At 43.6% G+C, this 27,998-nt stretch overlaps 1 protein-coding gene across 1 annotated transcript; it reads left to right on the top strand.

Annotated features, from left to right (window-relative positions):
- The first annotated feature begins 40 nt into the window (after positions 1–40).
- ctnnbip1 (catenin, beta interacting protein 1) lies at positions 41–27,998 on the top strand. Its single transcript, XM_055892402.1, has 4 exons — positions 41–199; positions 9,764–9,878; positions 10,407–10,497; positions 25,881–27,998. Exons 2-4 carry the CDS (start codon positions 9,783–9,785, stop codon positions 25,937–25,939), a joined length of 246 nt encoding a protein of 81 aa, XP_055748377.1. The 5' UTR covers positions 41–199; positions 9,764–9,782; the 3' UTR covers positions 25,940–27,998.

The following is a 27,998-nucleotide window of genomic DNA, read 5'->3' as shown; positions in this document are numbered from 1 at the left end:
TACATTTTGGGCGGACGGCTCCCCTAGTGGTCGCCTGGAACTAAAACAACAGCGGGAGCCAGCTCCACCACGCAGCTCCAACTGGAGGGTTTACACTAGATTCCCAACTGGAGGGATGTGACCCCGGAACAGGACGCCTTCGTAAAACAACACACCATTAAAATAAAACACAGAAGAAAGGAAAACTGGACCAGGAGGGGTAAGCTCAAATGTAAAATGTTCTGACGTCGGGTATTTCTCCTACGAGTTTGGGGGACGTTGTATTGTTAGAAATATTGCATTTACTCCGTTGAATACTTACAATCGGCTAGCGGTACCTGGATGGAATTGCACCCCCCATAGCATAGGAACTTCATTCACAAGGCTTTTGTCTCGAGCCTAGTGCTATTAGCATTATTTGGTGGAAAATGGAAGCTCTGTTTTTACAGACATATGTCAAGTTTGCACGTTAGTAAGTAGTGTGGGTTTCGTAATATATTTCCAATGCTTTCAGTCCTGGTTTACATGAGGGGATTTGCAACGATCCACGACTTCGTCAGTTAATAGCAACCGACCAAGCTATACTGGGAGACAGGAAACGGCGTTGAGTGATTGCTGGCTAGCTCGCTAACAAGCTACAATGTTACACTTGGTATGCTGCAACAGTAACAACCAAGTTACTAATAGCTAGCTATAACCATTGTAGTGTTCGTTTTACACCCAATACCATGTGTACAAAACATTTACGTTATCCCTATCAGGAAAATGGAACTTAGGAGTTTTCTGTGATTTCCTCTAGACATTTCTTATAGCCAAAGATTATATATTATATTGAGGAGATATATTCTATCGAATAAGCCTCACGTAGCAAATTAGCAATTACATTTTTTGTTGACTCACTTCGTGGTCTATTTTTCGTGGACAGATTTTGGGCAGAGCGAACCCTCTCGCTTCGCCTCGTCTGTTGGAGCTTATTGTTTGCATGTTTCAACATTCCGGACGTAACGTTATCAGTGATATACGTCCTGATATCAAACAAGGGGTCTTGAATCGAACAAAAACTAGGGATGTGTTGGGTATGAGTTGTTATATTTGAAACATAATTAAAATAATAAGAGTGACTGACTTTAATGTTCAACCTATTTGTATATATACAGTCAACCCTATTGTAATAAATGAAATTGTCCCTTTTCCACATTATTTTCAATAATATAATAGCCAACAGTAATAATGTTTTGTTGGGGCATTTAAAAAATAAAGCGCTCTACCTAGCTAGGCTACCTCTTCTACTTTCAAAACCTCATCACATTGACTTCTGTAGGCTATTTTAGTCTCTCTCCACACCCATGAGAGCATTGTGCTCAGCCTTGCAAGGTCTTATTTCCCCAACTGGCAGATGGCTGACAACACATTCAGCTGTGAAGCTGGCATATTGCCTCCAGTGGAGCATTGACGAGTGGTGTAGGGAGTGGGTGTTAGGGCAGGCTACGGACAGGGGCTTGAGATTCTCCTGGAAATGTGTGAACTTGGTTGAACCGTATGGCTCTCTTAGTCTGCACATTCCCCTGTGTGTCTGGGGTTTGGAACCAGATTAGGACCCTTGCCCTACCCTCCCTCTCGACCCTACCCCCCCTCTCCTCATTATGCCAGGGCAGGTGCTGTTATCAAGTACGAGTAGGCTACTCCTACATACAACACCAAACCTAGTGTAAAATGGACAGTGGCCTCAGTCCACCACCATAAGGTGTTGGACTTGCTGAAAGTACTGAACTAGGAGGATGATGCTTCGACCTAGTAGACTGTATGCAGCAGATGCCTTTTCAGTGTAACTGGGTGGTTGGTTCAAATTGTCCTGTTGCTGTCATTTCCCCCTAAAATGTCTTCTCTAATACTGGTAGTATCAGCCCAGATCTTACCATGGCAGTAATAGTCTATGCCATTCCTTTTGTAGAGCTGGCACTGATTTGCAGAAATTATTTTATTATTTATCTATATCATTGTTTAATAGGTGCCAGACATCTTTGGCTCTTTCAGATCTCACAGCCTTGTCCCAGTGGGACCAGATTACTGCTGCCACTTCTGTCTCAATTCCTTAGAGGTTGTTTAGAGCAAGAGGACAAAGCTTTGCATTGTATTTCGTAATGCAGTAGTCCTACTTCGTCTCTGAAATTCTTTATTTGATGAAGACCAACTTGTGTGTATGCAGTATGTACTGACGTATGTGTAACTGGTAGATGCACAGACACTACATGTTGATGTTTTTACATGTATGGAAAGTTTTTACATGTATGGAAATTGTAAAGTATTTTGTCTGTGATTTATTTTTCGTTATGTGTCAGACCTCAGTAAGACTAGCTGTCGCCATTGGCGTCTTCTAATGGGGATCCTAATAAATCAAATCAAAAAGCAATCATGGAAAAAGGGCAGGCAAATTTTTACTCAGGTTAATTGGCACAGTCACATTAATTAGTCAAGTTGACACACAATATTTCTAGTTTGCTGCTGTTTGTAGGCCCTTCCACTTAGCTTATCAACACAGACTTAGTCATAATGATATAATTTTGTAGAATTATATGAATTTATGCCTCACATGGTGATAACAAGACATGACCTACTTATCAATCATATTTTCACAATCCAGTTCATCACCATTGTCTTCAAATACTGTGGCCATTGTTGTTGGACTGCAAATGTGAAGAGGTAGCCTAGCCAGTAGTCACAAAAGCAGCCTGCTGCAGATATACAGTAGCCTAGATCAGGGATGGGCAATTGGCGGCTCATGGGCCACATGCGGCCCCCCTTTTGTAGGCCGCAGACCAATTTCACCAAACAAATAAACAATAGGTATATCTTTTTTTGCGTGGAACTCAGTCAGGGTCTCAACTTACTGTTGAGAGTTAGAATACACAAGGTGCTATTTTGAAATTTGGTTGTGCATCAGCAGTCACTCAATCAGCATTTTTTTTTTTAGATTGATAAGTTAGTCTAGGGGCCAACTATCTAAACTAGTAGCATGGTCGAGTTATCGACCGGGGTGGGGCCCACTGATCATTGGTTACTATATTAAGAACAGCACATTTTTCTCTCCACACCATGACAAAATGAGTAGAATTGCATGAAATGAGTTATAAAATTGCTAAATCTTCTCTGCCCCATAGCAAAATGTGTACAATTGCAGCAAACTTGCTTTAAAACTGTCACATTTTCTCTATGCCACATGACAAAATGTGCAGAATTGCATGAAATTTACTTTAAAACGTATAATGTTCCTCTTTGCTGTCACGAGGGTGGCCGCCCGAAAATATTTGCTCGCAGGTGGGGATGTGGGTACGCAGACCCACGCCACTGCGGCCCCTCATGAAGAGTTCAGTTTCCCCCCCCACCCCCACCCCCATCAAAGTTGCCCATCCCTGGCCTAGATGGAGGCCTCCACAGCCTGGTCTACATCGTATGACCCCCTCCAGTTGAGGTCGTTTTTCAAAACAAGCCTGCATTTTATGAAAGCAATTTCCTTGATGTGCTACGTAGGGCTTGTTTTCACAACCATAGAATGAATTGTTACAACAAGCAGGGGTTGGTGATCAAGTGCTGATTTTAAGAGAACGTTTTCATGAGAAGTTGTCTGATCAATTGGAATTGACCTGCAGCTCTGTTCAATTCCCAAATGGAAGAGAGGCCCGTAGGGCCTAGGCCCTATGTGAATGTGTTACTGGTCCATGCCTGGACCTGCTCGGCCGCAGAGAACGGCCTAGTTGTTGGCAATCAAGCTGCCAGAGTGTATACAGGGCTTTGGTTTCTGACACATTGCTTATGAGATGGACTTAGGCCTAAGATAACTCAGAGAATGCAAGCTAAGCCATTTCTGCCCATCAACCCTGCCTACAACATGATTTGGTTTATTGAATGAGTCCGAACTTCACTCAATGCCAATTCCCAAGTCAAATTCTATCGCTCCTATTTGGCTTCTTTTCCAGGCCCACTGTACAAGCATACTATTTCTAAACAATCAGACATTGTGAGTGACTTTAATAACAGGTTAAATGGACAGACATGATGTGTGGAAAGGGCTCCTATTTGTCATCATTGGGTTGGTGCACCGTGGCCTTCCTGTGGCCTTCCTGACCCCGTCACATGCGAAGGCCTATCGTATTGCACACTAATCCCTGGCTGTGGTCCCTTCCCTGGCTGTGGTTCCTGGCAGCTAAGGGTTGAGTGTAAGGGGAGTAGGCAGTGTCAGAAAGCTCCTGAGTAGCTGTGTTCTTGTCTCTCTCACACAAACTCAGTCACGCATGCATGCAGAAGATGCTTGATGGATAATCGCAAATGGATCTTGAAGCAATTCCTCTGTTTATGACGCATTTAGGCTGCTCTAGACAGTCCAGACTTCAGATGGCACTGGTTGTGTCCCAAATGCCACCCTATTCCCTACATAGTGCACTATGTAGGGAATAAGGTGTCATTTGAGACGCAATTACTGTTATTGTTGTTAGGATGCCTGATATTAAGCTGAGATTTAACAGCGCTGCCCAGTAAGTCTCAGACAGCTAGCCTCCTGGAGTGCCTTCCTGCTCTGTGCTGCAAAACATGGCAACACTGACAAGAGCCCAAACAGAGACTGAGACAAGGATTAGTTTGGGCCTAAAGCAGCGTTTGATTGCGTCTGGCTGGGTTATTAACCCCGTTGCTCTGAGCACCCCTTGTGGATCAGTCTTCATTTACCACAGAATTAGCCTGTCCATTAAAGGGATGCTTCGGGATTTTTGAAATGAGGCCCTTTATCTACTTCCCCCAGAGTCAGATGAACAGTCTATGGGTATCTGCTAGCAGAGATTTTCTTGTTGTTTTCTTAATGTTTGTGGTAAAAGCAAAGAAGAATCCCATTTAAAACAGGACCATTGTTAGCTCATTTCAATGAAAACCAACTGCATATTTTAATAATATACTGAACAACAATATATACACAACATGTAAAGTGTTGGTTCATCAACTGAAATAAAACTTCCCTGAAATTTCCCATATGATTTTGTGCACAAATTTGTTTACATCCCTGTTAGTGAACATTTCTCCTTTGCCAAGATAATCCACCCACTTGACGCATGTAGCACATCAATAAGCTTATTTAAACAGCATGATCATTACACAGGTGCACCTTGAGCTGGGGACAAAAGGCCACTCTAAAATGTGCAGTTTTGTCACAACACAATGCCACCGATGTGTCAAGTTTTGAGGGAGCGCGCAATTGGTATGCTGACTGCAGGAATGTCCACCAGAGCTGTTGCCAGATAATTGAATGTTAATTTCTCTACCATAAGCTGCCTCCATTTTAGATCATTTGTCATTACGTCCAACCTGCCTCACAACCGCAGACCACATGTAACCATGCCAGCCCAGGACCTCCACAGCCGGCTTCTTCACCAGCGGGATTGTCAGAGACCAGCCACCAGGACAGCTGATGAAACTGTGGGTTTGCACAACCAAAGAATCTCTGCAAAAACTGTCAGAACCCGTCTCGGGGAAGCTCATCTGCGTGCTCGTTGTCCTCACCAGGGTCTTGACCTGACTGCAGTTAGAAGTCGCAACTGACTTCAGTGGGCAAATGCTGACCTTCGATGGCCACTGGCAGGCTGGAGAAGTGTGCTCTTCCCGGGTTAATCCCGGTTTCAACTGTACCGGGTAGATAGCAGACAGAGTGTATAGTGTTGTGTGGGCAAGCGGTTTGCTATTGTCAACGTTGTGAACAGAGTGCCCCATGGTGGGGTTATGGTATGGGCAGGCATAAGCTACGGACAACGAACGCAGTTACATTGTATCGAGGGCAATTTGAAGGCGTAGAGATATCATGACGTTCTGAGGCCCGTTGTCATCCGCCGCCATCGCCTCATGTTTCATCATGATAATGCATGGCCTCATGTTGCAAGGATCTGTACGCAATTCTAGAAAATGGCCCAGTTCTTCCATGGCCTGCGTACTCACCAGACATGTCACCCATTGAGCATGTTTGGGATGCTCTAGATTAGCGTGTTCCAGTTTCCGACAATAACCAGCAACTTTGCACAGCCTTTGAAGAGGAGTGGGACAACATTCCACAGGCCACAATCAACAGCCAGATCAACTCAATGCTAAGGAGATTGTCGCACTACATGAGACAAATGGTGGTCACACCAGGCACTGACTGGTTTTCTGATCCACGCCCTTACCTGTTCTGTGACCAACAGATGCGTATCTGTATTCCCAGTCATGTGAAATCCATAGATTAGGGCCTAATGAATTAATTTAAATGTTCTATTTTCCATATGTTCAGTGTAGTTACATGTAATGAATGTTTGTTTTATATTACCTCGTTTTGTGCCTGCCAGTTTGCTGTAGGCTACACCGCTAGCAGCTTGCTAGCTAGCTAAAAACAGCAAAAGAGCTTGCCTTTTAGCTTCCCACATCTCCCCAATGTGCAATGATCAGATTTATAATTAAATGTACCCTGGCCAATATTCTTTACTTGCCAGTGTAACCTACAACTTTATCCCAGTTTAATATGCCGAATGTCATGGTCACGGAGAAAAAGGAGAAAAAGCATATATCTCGCAGCTGCTTTTACCAATAGCCTTCACTAGTTATTACTTTTAAACAAAATGCATTTTGGGGGGGATTCTAACAAGGCTACAATGTTTGGTTTATTGTTTGGACAGTTCCTGAGATTATATTTGCTTATCAATGCAATGGGGCGTCAGCGTAGCCTAGTGGTTAGAGCGTTGGACTATTAACCAAAAGGTTGCAAGATCGAATCCCTGAGCTGACCAGGTAAAAATCTGTCGTTCTGCCTCTGAACAAGGCAGTTAACCCACTGTTCCTAGGCCGTCATTGAAAATAATGGGCTGCAGTGGAGAGGGTCAAAAGCTTCAAGTTCCTCAGCGTGCACATCACTGACTTCCTGAAATGGTCCTTTCACACAGACAGCGTGGTGAAGAAGGTGCGACAGTGCCTTTTCAACCTCAGAGTCTGAAAAAAATTGGTTTGTCCCCCAAAACCCTCACAAGCTTCTACAGATGCACCATTGAGAGAATCCTGTCAGTCTATCACTGCAACTGCACTGCCCGCAACCGCAGGGCTCTCCAGAGGGTGGTGCGGTCAGCCCACTCTCTGCCCTCCAGGACATCTACAGCGCCCAGTGTCACAGGAAGGCCAAGAAGATCATCAAGTACCTCAGCCACCCGAGCCACGGCCTGTTCATCCTGCTACCATCTAGAAGTCAGTGACAGTACAGGTTTTACTTTACCTTTATTTAACTAGGCAAGTCAGTTAAGAACAAATTCTTATTTTCAATGACATCCTAGGAACAGGAACATCCTAGGAACATCCTCGGAACTGCCTTGTTCAGGGGCAGAACGACAGATTTTTACCTGGTCAGCTCAGGGATTCGATCTTGCAACCTTTCGGTTACTAGTCCAATGCTCTAACCCTTAGGCTACCTGCCGCCCGCTACAATGAATATGCATCAAAGCTGGGACCAAGAGACTGAGAAGCAGCTTTTATCTCCAGGCCGTCAGACTTAAAAAGTCACCACTAACCGACCTCCGCCCAGTACCTTGCCCTGAACCTTAGTCACTGTTCTATCCGGCTACCACCCGGTTCTCTACCCTGCACCTTAGACTACTGCCCTATGTATACATAGTCATTGAACACTGGTCAGTAATAATGTTTACATACTATTACACCCACTTTATATGTATACTGAACAAAAAAATATAAATGCAACATGTAAAGTGTTGGTTTCATGAGCCAAAAAAACAGATCCCCAACATTTTCCATACACAGAGAAAGCTTACCCCCCCCCCCCCCCCCCCCCCCAAAAAAAATGGCACAAATTTGTTTACATCCCTGTTAGTGAGCATTTCTACTTTGCTACGATAATCCATCCGCCTGACAGGTGTGGCATATCAAGCTGAGGAGTATTTCTGTCTGTAATAAAGCCCCTGCCCAGTCATGTGAAATCCATAGATTAGGGCCTAATTTATTTATTTAAATTGACTGATTTCCTTGTATTAACTAACACATTTTTTGAAATTGTTGCATTTATATTTTTGTTCAATGTATATACTGTATTCTATTCATGGCTCATTCTATATAACTTATTTATTTTTCTGAATTATGTATGTGTTGTTTTTTTGCTAGGTATTACTGCACTGTTGGAGCTACTGTACCGGTATATAACATCTGCGTATGCGACCAATAAACTTTGATTTGATTTGACATATTGCTGTCTGTGTTTTTATCATGCATTGCGCGTCGTCGGCTGTTAGGCCTTTGCCTTCCCAGAGTCCTGGCTGACCCATTTGTGGGGAGGGGGGGACAAGGGAGGGACATTTGATCAAACGTGTCACCACTAAGGCTCTGAGCTACCATCCCAACCCCATTTCCCCCAAACGTGTACGTCTTTAATGTGCTTCTCACTTTGAGTTCTGTAAAAAGCAGGCTCTCTGTCTATCCATCTCTCTCTGTCAATATGAAGAGCTTCTATTGACACCTTTTGTTTACGTTTATGTTGCACTGCATCATAGATATTTTGGGTTTTAAGTGTGTAGGTAGCCTAGTGGTTAGAGCGTTGGGCCAGTAACCGAAAGGTTGCTAGATCGAATCCCCGAGCTGACAATGTAAAAATCTGTCATTCTGCTCCTGAACAAGGCAGTTAACCCACTGCCTAGTTAAATAAAAAATAATGTAGGCCTTTTGCTTGCTTGCAGCATGCAGCTAAGAGAGTATAAAATCCACCCACCATGTAGAAATTATCCACATACAACTAAGGTCAGGTGACCAATGTTTTTTTGCCAATGTCTGTCTGTCCCCCTCAATGACACCCCAGCTAACGGCAGCCACAGCATCCTTCTAAAAAAGGGGGCTGATCCAGCTTTTCGATTAAATCAAACAGCCTGTTAACGTGTTAGCAGCCCTTTGTATAGGAAGAGGCCCAACAAATGTGAAAGAAACCCTATCAGACTCAGTGTCTCCCATAGGATTCTCCTGTGATACCCAGCCCCGGGGAATTTATTTGTAAAAGATTAATCTTCCTCTTCTTGGTTATCCCACTTTTTACTTTCCTTTTCAGTATTCTACTTCGTAGAAAACAGCTTTAGGCTTTTTTGGGAAAATATGGAAATATTTATTGGTGCACCACGAGAAAAATATCAAATTCGACAACAACAAATCTTGTAATCGGCAGCAGCCTGTCACAAAAGAATCTATCCCCCCTGTCATTTGCATTAGCAATGGAAGGGCTTTTTATCGCCTCTGTTCCCTTCCCATCTCTCCGCAGATTGACTGTGAAAATAGGTCATTAGTAACAGAGGGAGAGATGGAGGGAGCAAGCAGAGGCGAGAAAGGGAGCTCTGTGAAAACTCCCATGCAATATTAATGAGAGCTGTTTCTACTGTGACGTACTAACCTGCACTGACTTAGGGTTCCATTTAGGATGCATACTATTCCCTACATAGTGCACTATGTAGGGCATAGAGTGTCAGTTGGGATTCAGCGTTAGCCCAGGATAGGCCTTGACTTTCAGCATCATCATTGACCCGCTCTCAGTGGTTTTAAATAGGGGGGTCGGCATAACATCAGACCACCTGCCCATCTCCTTGAATGGACTACTCCTTGTAGTTTGCAGCTTTCTAAGAAAACACTATTAAATGAGTTTACATTACTCTATTTATACTTGGGATATTGCTTTTCAACAGGAAAGTAAAAACAATAGCTGGAGGATGCCTTTCACTTTCTAAAAATGTACTTTGTGTCTCAGAGCTACAGGAGCAGGGGGGATGAACCGTGAGGAGGCCCCAGGGAAGTCTCCTGAAGAGATGTACGTCCAGCAAAAGGTGCGGGTCCTGCTCATGCTGAAGAAGATGGGATCAAATGTACGTATACCCATATATTGTATTAGTAGCATAGATATTTGGTGCATTATCAATTTCAAAGCTCTTGTGGTTATAAATAATTGATTCATTTTTATGTGCGGCGTCACTACAGCCTGGGGTTCAATCTCAGGCTGTGTCATTACCGGCCGTGACCGGGAGTCCCATAGAGCGACATACAATTGGCCCAGCGTCATCCGGGTTAGGGGAGGGTTTGGCCGGGGGAACTTTACTTGGCTCATCACGCTCTAGCGACTCCTTGTGGCGGGCCGGGCGCCTGCAGGATGACTTTGGTCGTCAGTTGAACGGTGTTTCCTCCGACACATTGGTGCAGCTGGCTTCCGGGTTAAGCGAGCGGGTGTAAAGAAGCACGGTTAGGCGTGTCATGTTTCGGAGGATGCATGACTCTACCTTTTTCTCTCCCGAGCCTGTTGGGGAATTGCAGCAATGAGACAAGATTGGGGAGAAAGGGGGGGTAAAAAATTACTAATAAAAAAAAATGTAATACGTTATTAATGAATTGTTTCTCAGCTGACGCCGAGTGAGGAGGCGTTTCTACGGAATTACGCAGGTGTGGTCAATGCTCAGATGAGCCAGCTACCACAGCACAACATAGACCAGGGTAAGAGCCACACCCATACACACAGCAGATAGAAAAGCATTATGTAGAACAGATTTTATTGTCTGTCATGTGGAACTGGAATTTCTGTTTGGTTACATTTTTATCTGCAATGTTGTAAACGTTTAACCTTAGTGAACACACCCGTGTCCTCTGGTCTACCAACCTTGATGGATTACTCACCAGACCAACAGGCTGTCTGGGTGGAGCTGTCAGTGACTCAGAGTTGTCATTATTCCCTGCCAAGCACACATTTGGGGAAATTGTTTGTAGACACTTAATTGGTGGAAAAAAGTAATATCCACTGTACATGAGTCGCTCAGCAAGGCGCAAGACGTTATGGAGCCTCTCTCGCTCTTGCCGGTACACACATCAACACAAGAGGGCGCCAAGTCAATAGAAATAAGAACTTGGTTGGTTGATGGATGTCACTGACTGCTGGTGCCTGTACTACAAGGAGCAAACAAATGCATTGATGAGGTCCTCTTGATTTGACCAGACGTATCAGTTGCCTTCCAGGCTGAATCTCAAAACGGGCTGTGACTGGAGCCTTGAAAGCCCTGCTGTCCTTCTTCCGTGACCCTGCTGGGTCTTGGGCCTAGTTTATCCACATATTTTATTATTGCCTCAGGCCAGCAGTGGCAACCAGAGAAAATTGCCTGTGACACTGTATCTGAAATAATAGAATCTTATCTCCCTCCCTCTGTCTGGGTGGTTGCTGTTTGCTGGAGAGTAGTGATCTTATGGACTGGACTATTGTGAAAGACAAGCTGGTTTATATGATCTATTGGGAAGCAGCATTGTACTAGACCAGTGGTATTCAAAGTCGAGGTCAACTGCAGTGGTGTTTCCAAAATTAAACAAATATATACACTGAGTGCACAAAACATTAGACACACCTGCTCTTTCAATGACATGAACTGACCAGATGAATCCAGGTGAAAGCTATGATACCTTATTGATGAAGAGGAGGAGATGGGTTAAATAAGTATTTTTAAGCCTTGAGATGTGGATTGTGTATTTGTGCCATTGAGGGTGAATGGGCAAGTCAAAAGATTTGGGTGCCAATGGGTAAGACAAAAGATTTAAGTGCGGGGTATGGTAGAAGGTGCCAGGTGCACCGGTTTGGGTGTGTCAAGAACTGCAACGCTGCTGGATTTTTTTATGCTCAACAGTTTCCTGTGTGTATCAAGAATGGTTCACCACCCAAAGGCCATCCAGCCAACTTGACACAACTGTGGGAAGCATTGGAGTCAACATGGGCCAACATCACTCAACATGAATATAAAAGCAACATGTAAAGTGTTGGTTTCATGAAAAATTTATTTGAATAAATCCCAGAAATTTTAAATATGCAGAAAAAGCTTATTTCTCTCAACATTTGTACCCACATTTCTTTACATCCCTGTTAGTGAGTATTTCTCCTTTGCCAAGATAATCCATCCACCTGACAAGTGTGGCATATCAAGAAGCTGATTAAACAGCATGGTCATTACACAGGTGCACCTTGTGCTGGGGACAATAAAAGGCCACTCTAAAATGTGCAGTTTTGTCACACAACATAATGTTACAGATGTCTCAAGTTTTGAGGGAGCGCGCAATTGGCATGCTGACTGCAGGAATGTCCACCAGAGTTGTTGCCAGAGAATTTAATGTTATTTTCTCTACCATAAGCTGCCTCCATTGTCATTTTAAAAGAATTTGGCAGTACATCCAACCGGCCTCACAACCGCAGACCACGTGTAACCATTCCAGCCCAGGACCTTCACATTCGGCTTCTTCACCTGCAGGATCGTCTGTCTGTAATAAAGCCCTTTTAAGGGGAAAACTCATTCTGATTGGCTGGGCCTGGCTCCCCAGTGGGTGGGCCTGGCTGCCAAGTAGGTGGGCCTGTGCCTTCCAAGGCCCACCCATGGCTTTACCCCTGCCCAGTCATGTGAAATCCATAGGTTAGGGCCTAATTTATTTATTTCAACTGACTGTGCCTTTAAACAGCTTGGAAAATTCCAGAAAATGATGTCATGGCTTTAGAAGCTTCTGATAGGCTAATTGACATAATTTGAGTCAATTGGAGGTGTACCTGTGGATGTATTTCAAGGCCTACCTTCAAACTCAGTGTCTCTTTGCTTGACATCTTGGGAAAAGCAAAAGAAATCAGCCAAGACCTCAGAAAAAAAATTGTAGACCTCCACAAGTCTGGTTCATCCTTGGGAGCAATTTCCAAATGCCTGAAGGTACCACGTTCATCTGTACAAACAATAGTACGCAAGTATAAACACCATGGGACCACGCATCCGTTATACCACTCAGGAAGGAGACGCGTTCTGTCTCCTAGAGATGATGGTGCGAAAAGTGCAAATCAGTCCCAGAACAACAGCAAAGGACCTTGTGAAGATGCTGGAGGAAACAGGTACAAAAGTGTCTATATCCACAGTAAAAAGAGTCCTATATCGACATAACCTGAAAGGCTGCTCGGCAAGGAAGAAGCCACTGCTCCAAAACCACCATAAAAAGCTAAACTACGGTTTGCAACTGCACATGGGGACAAAGATCGTACTTTTGGGAGAAATGTCCTCTGGTCTGATGAAACAAAAGTAGAACTGTTTGGCCATAATGACCATTGTTATGTTTGGAGGAAAAAGGGGGAGGCTTGCAAGCCGAAGAACACCATCCCAACTGTGAAGCATGGGGGTGGCAGTATCATGTTGTGGGGGTGCTTTGCTGCATGAGGGACTGGTGCACTTCACAAAATAGATGGCATCATGAGGATGGACAATTATGTGGATATATAGAAGAAACATCTCAAGACATCAGTCAGGAAGTTAAAGCTTGTTCGCAAATGGGTCTTCCAAATGGACATTGACCCCAAGCATACTTCCAAGGTTGTGGCAAAATGGCTTAAGGACAACAAAGTCAAGGTATTGGAGTGGCCATCATAAAGTCCAGACCTCAATCCTATAGAACATTTGTGGGAAGAACTGAAAAAGCGTGTGCGAGCAAGGAGGCCTACAAACCTGACTCAGTTACACCAGCTCTGTCAGGAGGAATGGGCCAAAATTCACCCAACTTATTGTGGGAAGCTTGTGGAAGTCTACTCGAAACGTTTGACTCAAGTTAAACAATTTAAAGGCAATTTTATTTATTTATTTTATTTATTTTACCGTTATTTTAGGAGGGGGATGATTGAGGATGAGAGGAGGGGGATGATTGAGCCAATTGTAAACTGGGGATTATTAGGTGACCATGATGGTTTGAGGGCCAGATTGGGAATTTAGCCAGGACACCGGGGTTAACACCCCTACTCTTACGATAAGTGCCATGGGATCTTTAATGACCTCAGAGAGTCAGGACACCCGTTTAACGTCCCATCCGAAAGACGGCACCCTACACAGGGCAGTGTCCCCAATCACTGCCCTGGGGCATTGGGATATTTTTTAGACCAGAGGAAAGAGTGCCTCCTACTGGCCCTCCAACACCACTTCCAGCAGCATCTGGTCTCCCATCCAGGGACTGACCAGGACCAACCCTGCTTAGCTTCAGAAGCAAGCCAGCAGTGGCACCCTATTCCCTACATAGTGCACTACTTTTGACCAGGGCCCATAGTGTTCTGGTGAAAAAAAGTGCACTATATAGGGAATAGGACGCCATTTGGGATTCAGAGTTAGTCAATTGGCCGCGTGCCACCCACTCAGTATGATGAATTATTAGTCATTTAGGAGTTGTTTTAAGGACTGGGATTAGGAAGAGCGGCGATAAAAACTAAGAATAGTGGCTTAATCACTTTTACGAATATCCCCCAGAGCCCAAAGATCACACTAGATAAACGCTACAGTGCTACAAGGCTGCTTTCATGTGTGGTGGCTCCAATATATCATTTTAAGAAGGAAGTCCAGAGTTGTATGGACAAATGTAATTAAGCACCCAATCATTCCTCAAAGGAAAATCTTGTTGCTATCTATACCTAGGAGAGAACCAACATGTACTTTGGGTGAACTATTCCTTTAACTAGTAGATGGTTGCACTTTGTAAAATCTATTTTCCTCCAGCACTGCTGATGCTTTGAAGGTTCTGCTATGTCATAACTGTCCTACCAAGCTCTTAACCTACTTACCAATAGAGTACAATACAGAAACGGGCCTTATGTGACATCATCTCCAAGAGGGAGGTTGTTTCTGTCTGCCTCATCACCCAGTTATAGTTCAGGCCAAAGCCCCACTGGGACCCATTACTACGTTGGTAGATGAGTAGCAGAGAATGTCCTCGTACATTAACAGTGTAGAGGTTTTGTACAGGTTAAGGAGGGATAGCTATATCATTTTTGGCAAAAGACAAAACGTATGACTTAAAATATTCTTTCTTGGCATGCTTGGTTTGGTGGACGAGTGCCATTTTATATATATATATACGGTACATCTTGTAGCTATCTTAATTTCATCCCACCTCATGTAGGCCTATATAGTTTCAGTACTTACTAGGTTACCATAACAATGATGTATAATCCATTATCCTAGATTTTTCTGTACCACTGGGCTAATGTGAAACTGCATAGGACTACATACAACTAGATTACTTGTAGAGGTCAGGTGGACTTCATCCAAAGAGCCAAAGGTGTCTTACTGACTGCATAGTGAAACCGAATCCGTCTGCCCAGCTACTAAAAGCTGAAGCTGAAAAAGGATGAGGTCCTTGGTGCTGATCTGAAACCTGCTGACTGCAGGGGGTTTGGTATGAACTCTCAGGGGTGTGTCTAGGACTGTCCTGCAGTGACGGTGTCATATGTCAGTCATGGACTTATTGATCCAAAGAGAGCTCGGAAAGTAGAGTTAGACTCCAGAGGACATAATGGAGACCTTATGAGGCAAATTAGCATCAAAACATTTTGTGAATTATTAGCATTTAGTACTGTAGTTTGCTGTTGTAGGTACATCATATTGTGGGTTTGGTGATACAAAGGGCTATTGGTAGGAAAATGTTCCTCCTTGGTCCTTCTTTATAAAGAGATGCTCAAGCTTGACATAGCCTGTAGACAGCTTTATGTATAAAGTGAAGCTTTGTGTTCACCATGAAACACTTTTTCTGTTTGGATATTGTGTGATTTTATAGTGACGACTGGTCTTCATCTTACCACCCCAAGCAGTTGTATCATGAACAAGATGCACTATTCGGTTTCTATACAACTACAGATTCAGCATAGGGACTGTGAGATTGGTGTCGTGCAGTTCTGAAGTGTTTCTCCCAAAGACTGAAATGGTTCTGCTGCTGGCGTTAATGAGAACGGCATAAAAGAAAGCAAGTTTTGAACAGGCAACAGTGAACTGTTTGTGAATTGATGCCAGTGGCAGCAGAATAGGACACTGTCACAGAGTGAGGCCTCTGTTTACCTGATAGTCTATGCTCCCCCCCTTGCTCTTTCTCCCTCTCTCTTTCTCTCTCTGTCCCCTCATCCTTTGATGTGCATCAAGCAAGCTTGTATGTGAGAATTTTCTAGACAAGTGCACTGGAATGCATTTGCGAGTGTCTCGGGCATCGTAATGCTTTTCACTCTTTGTCATGCTCGGTTTGGAAATATTGCCTAAACACAGAGAGATCTTGATTAGAAATCATCACATTTATTTCAGAGCATGCACTGTCAGAGGTAAGAGGGAACTGGTGCATATGCTGTTAGTCATGTTTCTTTTAGCGACTGGGTCAATGAATTTGCATTTCAGGTGGTTTTAATTGGCAGATTAGCATATATGCAAAATAGGATGTTATGCTATTTTAATCAGGCCTGAGAGGAATGTTGCTCCTGACGCTGATGCTGTGAATTTTTTCAGATGAAACACTGATGATATTCTGTCTCAGAGCGGAAGCTGGTGGATGAAGACTGTGTGCTGTGTATATGTAGTTATTTTGTCCTGAGTCAAAGCTTTAAGGGCTAACTCATTAAATCAGGCCCAAGGTCTTAAAGGACCCTGCTGCTGGACACTCCCTTCATTTTGCATAATTATCTTGAATGACTGTTAACCTAGAAAGTAACAATAATTTGGAGTCAGATTCACGGTCATTTGACGCAAAAGGACAGGAAAGGAGCATTCTTATTAGATAGGTTCTCTTCCTAGCCCATCATTGAAAATAAGAATTTGTTCTTAACTGACTTGCCTAGTTAAATAAAGGTTTTAAAAAGGTAGTAAAACTACCTTTTCCGTTTCCATACTGTTTTCCCGTTTGGCTCTACTTAACGCAACCCATGCAGTCTTAATGAGCAGCTTAGTACGTTATTTTAGACCTTAGAGTTATAGTTCTTTACCCTGACTGTAGTTCATGGACCAGGATAAACTGTAATCCAGTAACCAATAGCAAGAATGCAATTCTTCATCTTGGTCTTCAGACCAATTTCTTGTATTTTTTAGGAAGTGAGCTTTATGCAACATCTTTTTGTGTGGACGCATCGCACCTTTTTGCTGGTATTCAGACTTAAACATTGAGGATTTTCACGTATTGTGAGCCACCACCAAATGACTACCCTTAATGATACAAAGGGAGTTTCCTCAATATTGCAGTAAATCTAGTCTCCATCAAATCAAATGTATTTATAAAGCCCTTCTTACATCAGCTGATATCTCAAAGTGCTGTACAGAAACCCAGCCTGAAACCCCAAACAGCAAGCAATGCAGGTGTAGAAGCAAGCAGAAGTCTCCATCAAGTATGGTGAGCATTCTGACACAAAATAGCCAGCCTGGGGGAAGTAAATTACTGCAAGGAGTTGCCCCATTCAATATTGCAATAAATAACAACTCTATACTCCATTATAAACTGGGTAGTTTGCATCTTGGATGCTGATTGGCTGGAAGCTGTGGTATATCAGACTTTATAAACTGGGTGGTTCAAGCCCTGAATGCTGATTAGCTGACAGCCGTGGTATATCATATGACAAAATATTTATTTTTACTGCTCTAATTACGTTGGTAACCAGTTTATAATAGCAATAAGGCACCTCGGGGGTTTGTGATATATGGCCAACATACCACGGCTAAGGGCTGTGTCCAGTCACTCCGCGCTGCATCATGCGTAAGAACAGCCCTTAGCCGTGGTATGTTGGCAATATACCATACCTCCTCGGGCCTTATTGCATGCGATGAGAAAATGGCTACCGTGGGTGTGGTGTATTACCTACTGACCACATGCAAGCCTCTATCTCAACGCCTCTTAACCCCACTGGAGTTTCTGCGGGGGATTCCATGTCTTTATCCTCTCGGCTTCAACAGATTGTTATCTCTGCACTAATAACACAGTCATGATTTGGTCAGCTTGTCTGCGACCTCATGTAACAAGGTGGTTTGGTGAACCACGCTTGCGTGATGAGTAACACTTGCTTGAGACCTGGAAACTCCTTCAGCTAATACTTGAGCTTAGCGGGCTGACATGGGGTGTGCTTGTCCGGAGAGTGAAACGAGATTACGTTTCAGACACGTAGACCGCATATTAAAATGTTTCTTCTTTTAGAGCATGAGGATATTTGAACAAGTCATATGTGTAGATGAATAAATAGCTTTTTAATATTTTGTAAATATGAAGAAACCATGTAATTAGTTAATGTGTTAGTGAAGGCCTAAACAAATGGGTCCAATATCTATCTAAAAAGACGCAGTACGTCGTGTAGAATATTTGTGTCACAAAGGCTATAGCATGTTGCACATTTTTTGGCAAAGCTCTTCCGTCATACTTGTACAAAATGTCCGCTTCAAGAAGAGCGACTCAGAACTGTACACAGAGGTTTCTATGGCAAAGTGTTGCTCATTTTGTCTTTTCATTTGCAAGGAGGTAGTTATTTCTTTGCTTAGTGGGGACAGGACTGGTCGGTTTTGCTTTCGGCTCCTCACATGCCACACTCCTCACATGCTATATACATAAGGGCGGGAGGTAGCCTAGCGGTTAGAGCGTTGGGCAAGTAACTGAAAGCTAGCTAGTTCGAAGAAAGAAAAAAAATACAATTTCCAATTCACACATGCTTATTAATACACACTTGTGTAAAATAGGACAAATATAAGCACCAAATAAATACAGTCTGGTGGTGCACAGGAGACCTGGGTTTGAGCCCTGTCTGTCACTCTGACCAGCAAGACGTCAACTGAAACATTGCACCATCTCCCTTACAAAAACATTTCAGTTTAGAAACAGCAGTAGAAATGCAGTAACTGCAGTCGACTGTGGTATTTTGGACACAGTAATTGCAGCATACTGCACTCTAACTGCAATATGTTTCTTAAGAGCTCTGACTTCAATCGATATTACGTTTGTACATTTAGTTAAAAATTATGTTTTTATTTATTCTTGCTCTAGGCTGTAGTAACCTTTTAATGTGTGGCACGCTTTGTTTAGTATCTGACAAATGTTGACGTATGTTGGGAGGGGAAGGAGGTCATAGCCTGCAGGTGCTTTCAGAACAGGCCTGTTTCCAAGGACGGACCCAGTGGTGATGGTCATTTAGTAGCTAGCGTTGAACACCTGACACTGGGCAGATGCCATCTTATGAGAGAGAAAGTAGGGGGGAGAGAGACTGAGGGGACACTGGCCCTCCATTCGCTGATCATAACTCTACATTTACCTTTACATTTAGAAACATGTAATATCTTTATTATTTTGTTAGATAAATCAATGTAAGATGTATGTAAATATGTCAAATGAATTAGCCTACACCTTATCCAATCCTTTCCCATTCTTTCATAGTCTTCAGAGCAAGTACACTACATTACCAAAAGAATGTGGACACCTGCTTGTTGAACATCTCATTCCAAAATCATGGGCATTGATATGGAGTACAGAGGTTGGGCACTGATGTTGTGCGATTAGGCCTGGCTCGCAGTCGGTGTTCCAATTCATCCCAAAGGTGTTCGATGGGGTTGTGGTCAGGGCTCTATGCAGGCCAGTCACGTTCTTTCACATCAATCTCGACAAACCATTTCTGTATGGACCTCACTTTGTGTATGGGGGCATTGTCATGCTGAAACAGTAAAGGCCTTTCCCCAAACTGTTGCCACAAAGTTGGAAGCGCAGAGTCGTATAGAATGTCATTGTATGTTGTAGTGTTTAGATTTGACTTCACTGGAACTAAGGGGCCTAGCCCGAACCATGAAAAACAGCCCCAGACCATTATTCCTCCTCCACCAAACTTTACAGTTGGCACTCTGCATCCCGGCAGGTAGCGTTCTCCTGGCACCTGCCAAACCCGGATTTGTCCATCGGACTGCCAGATGGTAAAGCGGGATTCTTCTCTCGAGGCGGCGAGCTTTACACCACTCCAGCCGACGCTTGGCATTGCGCATGGTGATCTTAGATTTGTGTGCGTCTGCTCGGCCAAGGAAACCCATTACATGAAGCTCCCGACAAACAGTTCTTGTTCTGACGTTGCTTCCGTTCTATTCTATTCTATTACCAATATTTGTCTATGGCGATTGCATGGCTGTGTGCTCGATTTTATACACCTGTTAGCAACAGGTGTGGCTGAAATAGCCGAATCCACTAATTTGAAGGGGTTTATATATATAGTGTATATCTATCCTAACACTATATAGGCCAAGTGTATGAACAGTTAGCCACCATACACATTTGTATGTATTTATGACAGGGAAATCAGATTGCTCGGTTGCTGTTATTTACACGTATTAGAATATGATGAACAGATCTATTCCCCGGTGCTTATTTGGCAGATGAGGAGGGAGAACAGGCTGATCCGGGGGATCAGTGAGAGAGGAGGAGGGAGAACAGGCAGAGGCGGGGGATCAGTGAGAGAGGAGGAGGAGGGAGAACAGGCAGAGGCGGGGGATCAGTGAGAGAGGAGGAGGAGGGAGAACAGGCAGAGGCGGGGGATCAGTGAGAGAGGAGGAGGAGGGAGAACAGGCAGAGGCGGGGGATCAGTGAGAGCGGAGGAGGAGGGAGAACAGGCTGAGGCGGGGGATCAGTGAGAGAGGAGGAGGGAGAACAGGCAGAGGCGGGGGATCAGTGAGAGAGGAGTAGGAGGGAGAACAGGCAGAGGCGGGGGATCAGTGAGAGAGGAGTAGGAGGGAGAACAGGCAGAGGCGGGGGATCAGTGAGAGAGGAGGAGGGAGAACAGGCTGAGGCGGGGGATCAGTGAGAGAGGAGGAGGGAGAACAGGCTGAGGCGGGGGATCAGTGAGAGAGGAGGAGAGAGAACAGGCTGAGGCGGGGGATCAGTGAGAGAGGAGGAGGGAGAACAGGCTGAGGCGGGGGATCAGTGAGAGAGGAGGAGGGAGAACAGGCTGAGGCGGGGGATCAGTGAGAGAGGAGGAGGGAGAACAGGCTGAGGCGGGGGATCAGCGAGAGACGAGGAGAGAGAACAGGCTGAGGCGGGGGATCAGTGAGAGAGGAGGAGGGAGAACAGGCTGAGGCGGGGGATCAGTGAGAGAGGAGGAGGGAGAACAGGCTGAGGCGGGGGATCAGTGAGAGAGGAGGAGGAGGGAGAACAGGCTGATGCGGGGGATCAGTGAGAGAGGAGGAGGAGGGAGAACAGGCTGAGGCGGGGGATCAGTGAGAGAGGAGTAGGAGGGAGAACAGGCTGATGCGGGGGATCAGTGAGAGAGGAGGAGGGAGAACAGGCTGAGGCGGGGGATCAGTGAGAGAGGAGGAGGAGGGAGAACAGGCTGATGCGGGGGATCAGTGAGAGAGGAGGAGGGAGAACAGGCAGAGGCGGGGGATCAGTGAGAGAGGAGGAGGAGGGAGAACAGGCAGAGGCGGGGGATCAGTGAGAGAGGAGGAGGAGGGAGAACAGGCTGAGGCGGGGGATCAGTGAGAGAGGAGGAGGAGGGAGAACAGGCTGAGGCGGGGGATCAGTGAGAGAGGAGGAGGGAGAACAGGCTGAGGCGGGGGATCAGTGAGAGAGGAGGAGAGAGAACAGGCTGAGGCGGGGGATCAGTGAGAGAGGAGGAGGAGGGAGAACAGGCTGAGGCGGGGGATCAGTGAGAGAGGAGGAGGGAGAACAGGCTGAGGCCGGGGATCAGTGAGAAAGGAGGAGGGAGAACAGGCTGAGGCGGGGATCAGTGAGAGAGGAGGAGGGAGAACAGGCTGAGGCGGGGGATCAGTGAGAGAGGAGGAGAGAGAACAGGCTGAGGCGGGGGATCAGTGAGAGAGGAGGAGAGAGAACAGGCTGAGGCGGGGGATCAGTGAGAGAGGAGGGAGGGAGCAGGATTGGAGCAAACGTTAGCCAGCAGCTGTTTGCTCAGCTTGCCGGGCAGTGATGCAATCTGATTTGACTCGGTCGCTAGGCAACGGCTCCTAGGGCCTGACGTTTTTATCCTGTCGGCTAGCGCTTGTGTGACACTGCAAGGGAGTGTGTGTGTTGACTGTGCAGCAGGGTGCGGCCCACACATTATGACTGCGAAACAGAGGGCTCCTATAAATCATGCTTCAGTTCATCAGTAGTCCAGTGGTGTATTCCACTCTAATTGCCGTCGGCCCTGTATCTCTGTCGGTTTATTCTGAGCCTTTCTGCTGGTCTGCCTGCTCGAGTCCTTGTGCTAGACACGTGCTCAGTCTGAGCTGCCCGTTACGCAAGAGCAAGCTCCCTTATGCAACCACAAGATCAGGGATTTTTCTGTATCAAAATGGGGCTTAGGTGATGGGCGTAGCGGGGGCGTGGCCAATGGTGCGGTCACTGACCAAGTATTTTAGAGGCCTTCCTGTTGGCCGCAGTGACATTGTAGCTGTTTCAAAACACATTTCCTGCAATTCTACACATTTTGCCATGTCAGAGAAAATGTTGAAATTTTAGCTTATTCCCTGAAATTCTACTAGGGCTGTCCCTGACAACAAAAATATATTGGTTGACCAAGAGTGGTCTGTTCTTTTTACCAATTGATTGATCAAAGTTTTAAGTCCAGCATTTTTCAATATAGACATACAAGTACCCTATGTGTTTTAATCAAATCAACTATGTGCACTGAGCTTGTCTGATGCTTTAAGCACACTGTTTGATTAAATAATTAAGATACACTAATGACTCAAAAGGGAGCCAGATCAAGATGACCAGAAGAAAAAAAACTTCTTCCCGAACCACCACCTCCCGCTTCCCTTTGTAGATGCCGGTAATACGCTACACCAGGGGCCGGCAACCTTTTTCATGTCGAGTGCTAATTTATCTTACCATTTCTACCAATTTGCATGCCAGGTATGATTTTCATATGCATATTTCTATGGAACAGTTTCATAGTCTTCGTATCGCAGAATCATTGTTATCTGGTTAATGTAAACTATAGAAATCTACATTTTAAAATGATACAAATCTAAAAGTAACAACTATGTAAAAATAGCCTACATAAAGCCAACAAATAAAATCAAGGTATTTTATGACAAATAGATGTATTATCATTCTGTTTGGGTGTGCCTGGCAGGGCCTGGCTCCACAGTGGGTGGGCCTGTGTCCACCCAGGCCAGCCCATGCCTACGCCCCTCCACTGGATCAGAGAATTACATTTTTCACTTTCTTGCCAAGTGGTTATTGAAAGGGAGAGAGCTGAAAATATTTAAATATATTGTTTTCACGTCCATTGAGAATGACACACTTTGTTTACTTGCTGTTTGAGGTGAAAAAAAGTACTTTGAGAAGCTACAAAGCTCATTAATGGTGGTGAGTTAAGACAATCAGAAATACTATCAGACATCCCCAAATGGGCACATTTTATCGGCCTACATTTGTGCGCAGGCCAGGTAGCCTAGGCCTACTTCTACGCGTAATCAGGTGCACATCCTTACTTCCTTAAAAGACAATGAATAAATTAACAACTCGTAAATGGAATGAAATAAACCAAAACGTGTAACATAGGTTGTGAGCTCTGCAAACTGTGTTCAGTCCAACAATAATAAAGGTAAATGACTGGAATAATAATATATTAAATGGATTAACAAAAATTAACTTAACCAAACAAACATTGTACATTAGAAATTATGTGAATTAACGGTAAGTATTCTACTGGTGATATATGTAATGGGGAATTGATAGATGCTGACAATCAAAGGGCAAACAATTCACACAATGAAGTTATGAAAGATTATGAATGTGCACAAAGTGGCGGGAGAAAGCTCATTTTGGAGAGAGAAGTGCCTTGTGCATCTTAGCCACACTCCCCTTCTTATTGGACTGTGCCATCCCCGCAGCCTCCGCAATGGTTTAGTCCACTGGGACGGGATAATCAGACGGGTGTCTCCTGTGCCATGAAAAAAAGTATATATTTGATACTTCTTGACAAAAAATCGGTCGACCAACAGCCTATCAACCAAACAATCGACCAGTTGACTACCTGGGGTCAGCCCTAAATTCAACACATTTTCCTCCCCGTAATGTATTAAAAAAAATAAGAAGAATAATAACACTTGAATATTACCTTCTCTGTTGTCTTCTCCCTGCACCTTACAATGTTTATTGTATTGTTGCATTTATTTGATCCTTGTATGATTACTGTGTATGCCATTCTTATGAGCTTTTCAACATTTTGTGTCAATTGAATTTGACCACTTTATGGGCCAAGTCCATTTCATGTGAAGTGGAGAAAATGCAGTTCAATATTTTTTTTCATGAAATTTGTCAGGCGTGTGCCACATTCAAATTCAGTCAGGATTTGTGCCATTTATTTCCTCTGTGCTGCGTCTCGTTCTCCTTCCCTGGCAGGGCCATTTTGTAGCTTAGGGCTGTTCTTTGCCACATCCTCATTGGATGAGATCTCTAGGGGACTGGGAACCTGAAAGGAAGAGCAAGTCCAAAAATAAAAAGATCCGTCCCCTTCCCCAGTCTCTCACTTATTTAGATTATGCCGACCCAAGAGCACCATAAAAACATCCTAATTATCTGCTCTTTAGAAACAAACAAACTGAACACCGAGTCTACGCCTGGTTGTGTCTGCGCACGATCTTCTGAAAAGGGTCCGGCCTATGTGCCAAATAGATATGGAAGCAGTCTGTGTGACCTACTTTCATTTCCCCTGTAATAATTAAATCTAACATTCAATAATTAAATCTAACTTTCAAAAACGTGTTAAAATGGGTTTTGATGATATTTGCATTCTGATAGCGCTTGACAAATCGGTTTGGTAAAACCTGAAATAAGACCAGCATTTACTGCCAATTCAAATCATTTACCATCAATTTAAAAGTGCTTACCATCCATCAGTTGCAAGTGTGGCAGCTCTGCCTCCTCTGATGTTGGCATTCAAGTATGACTGGGCAATATTCATTTTGTTACCATCAAACCTATTCAGCCTACATCTAGGAAAGTTAAACCTTTTGGAAATAAATGCAAATATGATGAAGGTTACTAATGTAAGCAAAGTCTATTTTTGAATAGTTAAAAGTTACAGAATACGCTACAATCAGATCATGCTTGAACTCAAAAATGTTTCTCTGTAACTTCGTGGAAAATGGGCAGGGCGGTCTGAAGGTGCCCAGACTGAGGTTTTGGTGTAGAATTTGGTTTTCAGTCGTTTTCTCCCAACTCCACACCCTGGCATGTTCTCTTTGTTAACTTTGGCACGGCATAACTTGTAATCTGGGATTGGTATTGATTAACCCTCATCATGATAGAAGTAAATAGAATACAAAGGGAAGACAAGCCAGACCTCCCAATGTACACTAGTGATCACTGCATTTGTCTGCCTTTTGGTACCTATATACTGTAGCACAGCATTGCTTTTCTTTCTTCGCAATGATTTCTCATGGCTTAGTGAGATTGGCTACACCAGCTGGACTCTAGCGTTAGCTCTCCACAGGTATTCCATGCCTCCTGCAGTTTGCGTTTGAATAGAGATGTGGGTGGAAGGGTCGTTTAAGGCCTCAGATGTATTGCCTATCAGGGCAGGATGCAGGACTGGATTATGTCTGCAGCTGGGTACTCCTAGGGAGACCTTGATTTTGAGTTGTGTGATTGAGAAGACTGTGCCTCTGGACTGTAGGGAACATGGCAGTAGTTTGGAATACCTAGATGCATTTACCTATCCCTAAACCAAGTGATGTCGAGAGACTTTCCTATTCCATGTGCGATGTGGAAGTCTCATGGCACGGTTATATAGTGTAGTGTGTGCTGTCGCTTTGGTGATTCACCGTATTTAACCTCACCACACTCATGATGACATCAATTAAGTCAAGGGCACACCCAACATGAGCTCAAAGTCAGAAAGTAAACAATAAGAATAGGTATACTATTCATTCATACAAGCAAAGATTTCAAGAAATTCCACCTAAAAACAGAGTTTATTGAAATGTAATGTAGATTCAGTTATGTTGCTTATGATTACTAAATGTTTTATTCACATATCTAATAGGACTTGTGTAGGTGGAAGGAATATCTAGATGGAGTTTGTTGTTGATATCTACTGACCTCTGTTTGTGGATGTGGGTCACCAGGTGCGGAGGATGTGGTGATGGCTTTTTCACGACAAGAAACCGAAGACCGGCGGCAGTGACCCTGGGGCACTCCCTCATCGTCTACGGCAACCCAAACTCCACCGACCGACATAACACTGTTGGGTTTCTGGGGAGCGGATGGGCACCTGTGATGGATGGAAGGAGGGTGGGAAGGAGCACTGGGCGTTGGTTACCTTTCTCTCTCCCCCTCCCTTTCATCCAGCCTCCTTCCCATTCAAACGGATACACCGTTGCCCCAGCCACAGTAGGTATGCATTACCATGGGTTAGGGTCTTGGTGTCGAGCAAGTCGATGAAAACACTTACAAATTGTGTGAATGCAAACCTTGTCTTTTTGTGTCTCTTTTTTTTTTTTTTTTTTTTTTTAACGGGCAGTATTGTTTCGTATCTGCTCTACTCAATGGTAGAACTGACCAAGGACATAATTTTTCCGTCAAATGAAAGAGAAGCGTGGGTGTTTTAACTAATGACCTTGCGGGAAGATAATTCATTACTTTCTTTTTTCTTTTTTTCTTTTTTTTAACTGTACACAGGGTCCCTGTAGGTGGAAAGGTTAAAAACGTGTTTAATGGTTTTCATATTCTTTCAAACCAATTGTACTTCTTCCTGCTTATTGTTGATTTGAACAATAGGCTGTTGAGATGTCAACTTGGCTTCCCATTCGGGACATTAGAATCAATGACACTAGCACAAACACACACAGTATACATAGGTGCAGATGGCCTTTCCCAAAGCAAACAAGGTCTTGGGGTTATTGTGAAATTATATAACCTTTTTTATTGTACAGATATTAGAGGGAAAATACAATAATAATGAATTGATTGTGCCAATTATTATTTTATTTTTTTTATCTGTAAAATAAATGTGACATTATGATTTTTAAAAGTTGACTGACGAGGGACATAGCATAGTTCTAATTTATTATTGATAGAATTGACTCTCTCCCAAACTATTGTTTAGAAAAAAAATCATCATTAGAAGAAAGTCTACACGGATCGAAACGCCTAATCTTATCAAATGTATCCAAGAGCATAATCTTGTCACTCTTTAGATTGGACAAAGGTTCCTCTTGACTCACACTAATGTAATTATATCAACTTGAACCACATCCATGGAGCTACTAGAAACATGGTGAATACTCGCAAAAGGAACTACAGTGTTTTTACTGCCTCCTCATACCCTTCAGCAATTGACACGCTGTAAACAAAACCCATCTGTTTTCTGTGTTCGTTGATTGCAACTGGAATCTTTCAATTCAATTGAATATTTGTAGGTTTTTTTCAATCCGACTCAGTTTTTTTTGTAGTAACATACTCTATATTTAATGTGTGTAAGTACTTTTTGTTAACTCGCTTAACTTAAACAATTGTGACTTGATGTTTTGAAACCAAGCATGCCTGCCTTGTGGTTAACAGTGTACATTTTAAGTAGATCTGGGAGGGTCTTGAAAGCCGTGCCACAATGACCATTGCTTGTACATTCTCAAAGTTTATGGACGCTACTAGCTCTTTAAAAAACATTTTAGAAAAATAGTCAGCTATTTAAAAAAAAAAAAAAAAAAAAAGTGTCATCCATGTTATCCTGTTGGCAATAATTTCAGGATCAAATTTCCTCAGCGATCATGGCTACATACATCGCCAACAAATAGTTACAGTATCCGCCTATGACAAAAGTTTGTCCTTTTTAATGTTTACTCTTGTTTTAAAACTTTCTTGAACCTAATTTCTCTGTGCATTGTTTTGCTTTCATCTTAAAGACAACAATGTAAAGGTATCTTAGTATATACTATACCTGTCATAGTTGACCAACAGCCTTCATTTTTAATCTTTGTGTGTGCGTGTGAGTGCGTGCATGCATGTGATTTCCTCTGTTCAAAAATTCTACAAATCAGATTTTTCAGCATGCTGTTCAGTATGACTAGAGCTGTGTATCTTTCAATGTGATGACCTGTCTTTGCCTAGTTGTCGTTTGAGTTATTTTGTGTTGCCTTTGTATTTCTCTGTCGACATCGATTAGTTGGTTCTTGCTGTATGGCTGCTGACTAAATGCTTCCAAATCCTATACCAACTGAACCATTAAAGGAATTTTAAAAAACAAA

The sequence above is a fragment of the Salvelinus fontinalis genome, chromosome 31 (assembly GCF_029448725.1).
Source record: "Salvelinus fontinalis isolate EN_2023a chromosome 31, ASM2944872v1, whole genome shotgun sequence".
NCBI classification, from domain to species: domain Eukaryota; kingdom Metazoa; phylum Chordata; class Actinopteri; order Salmoniformes; family Salmonidae; genus Salvelinus; species Salvelinus fontinalis.
The sequence above is the reverse complement of the archived record's forward strand: the minus strand, read 5'-3'. Positions and strand labels throughout refer to the sequence as shown.

Bases quoted from the DNA above. Each gene is read 5' to 3' on its own strand.
- ctnnbip1 (XM_055892402.1), top strand. From the start codon at position 9,783: ATGAACCGTGAGGAGGCCCCAGGGAAGTCTCCTGAAGAGATGTACGTC. The intron at 9,879-10,406 runs GTACGTATACCC...ATTGTTTCTCAG, and splicing joins TGAAGAAGATGGGATCAAAT to CTGACGCCGAGTGAGGAGGC. The intron at 10,498-25,880 runs GTAAGAGCCACA...GTGGGTCACCAG, and splicing joins ACAGCACAACATAGACCAGG to GTGCGGAGGATGTGGTGATG.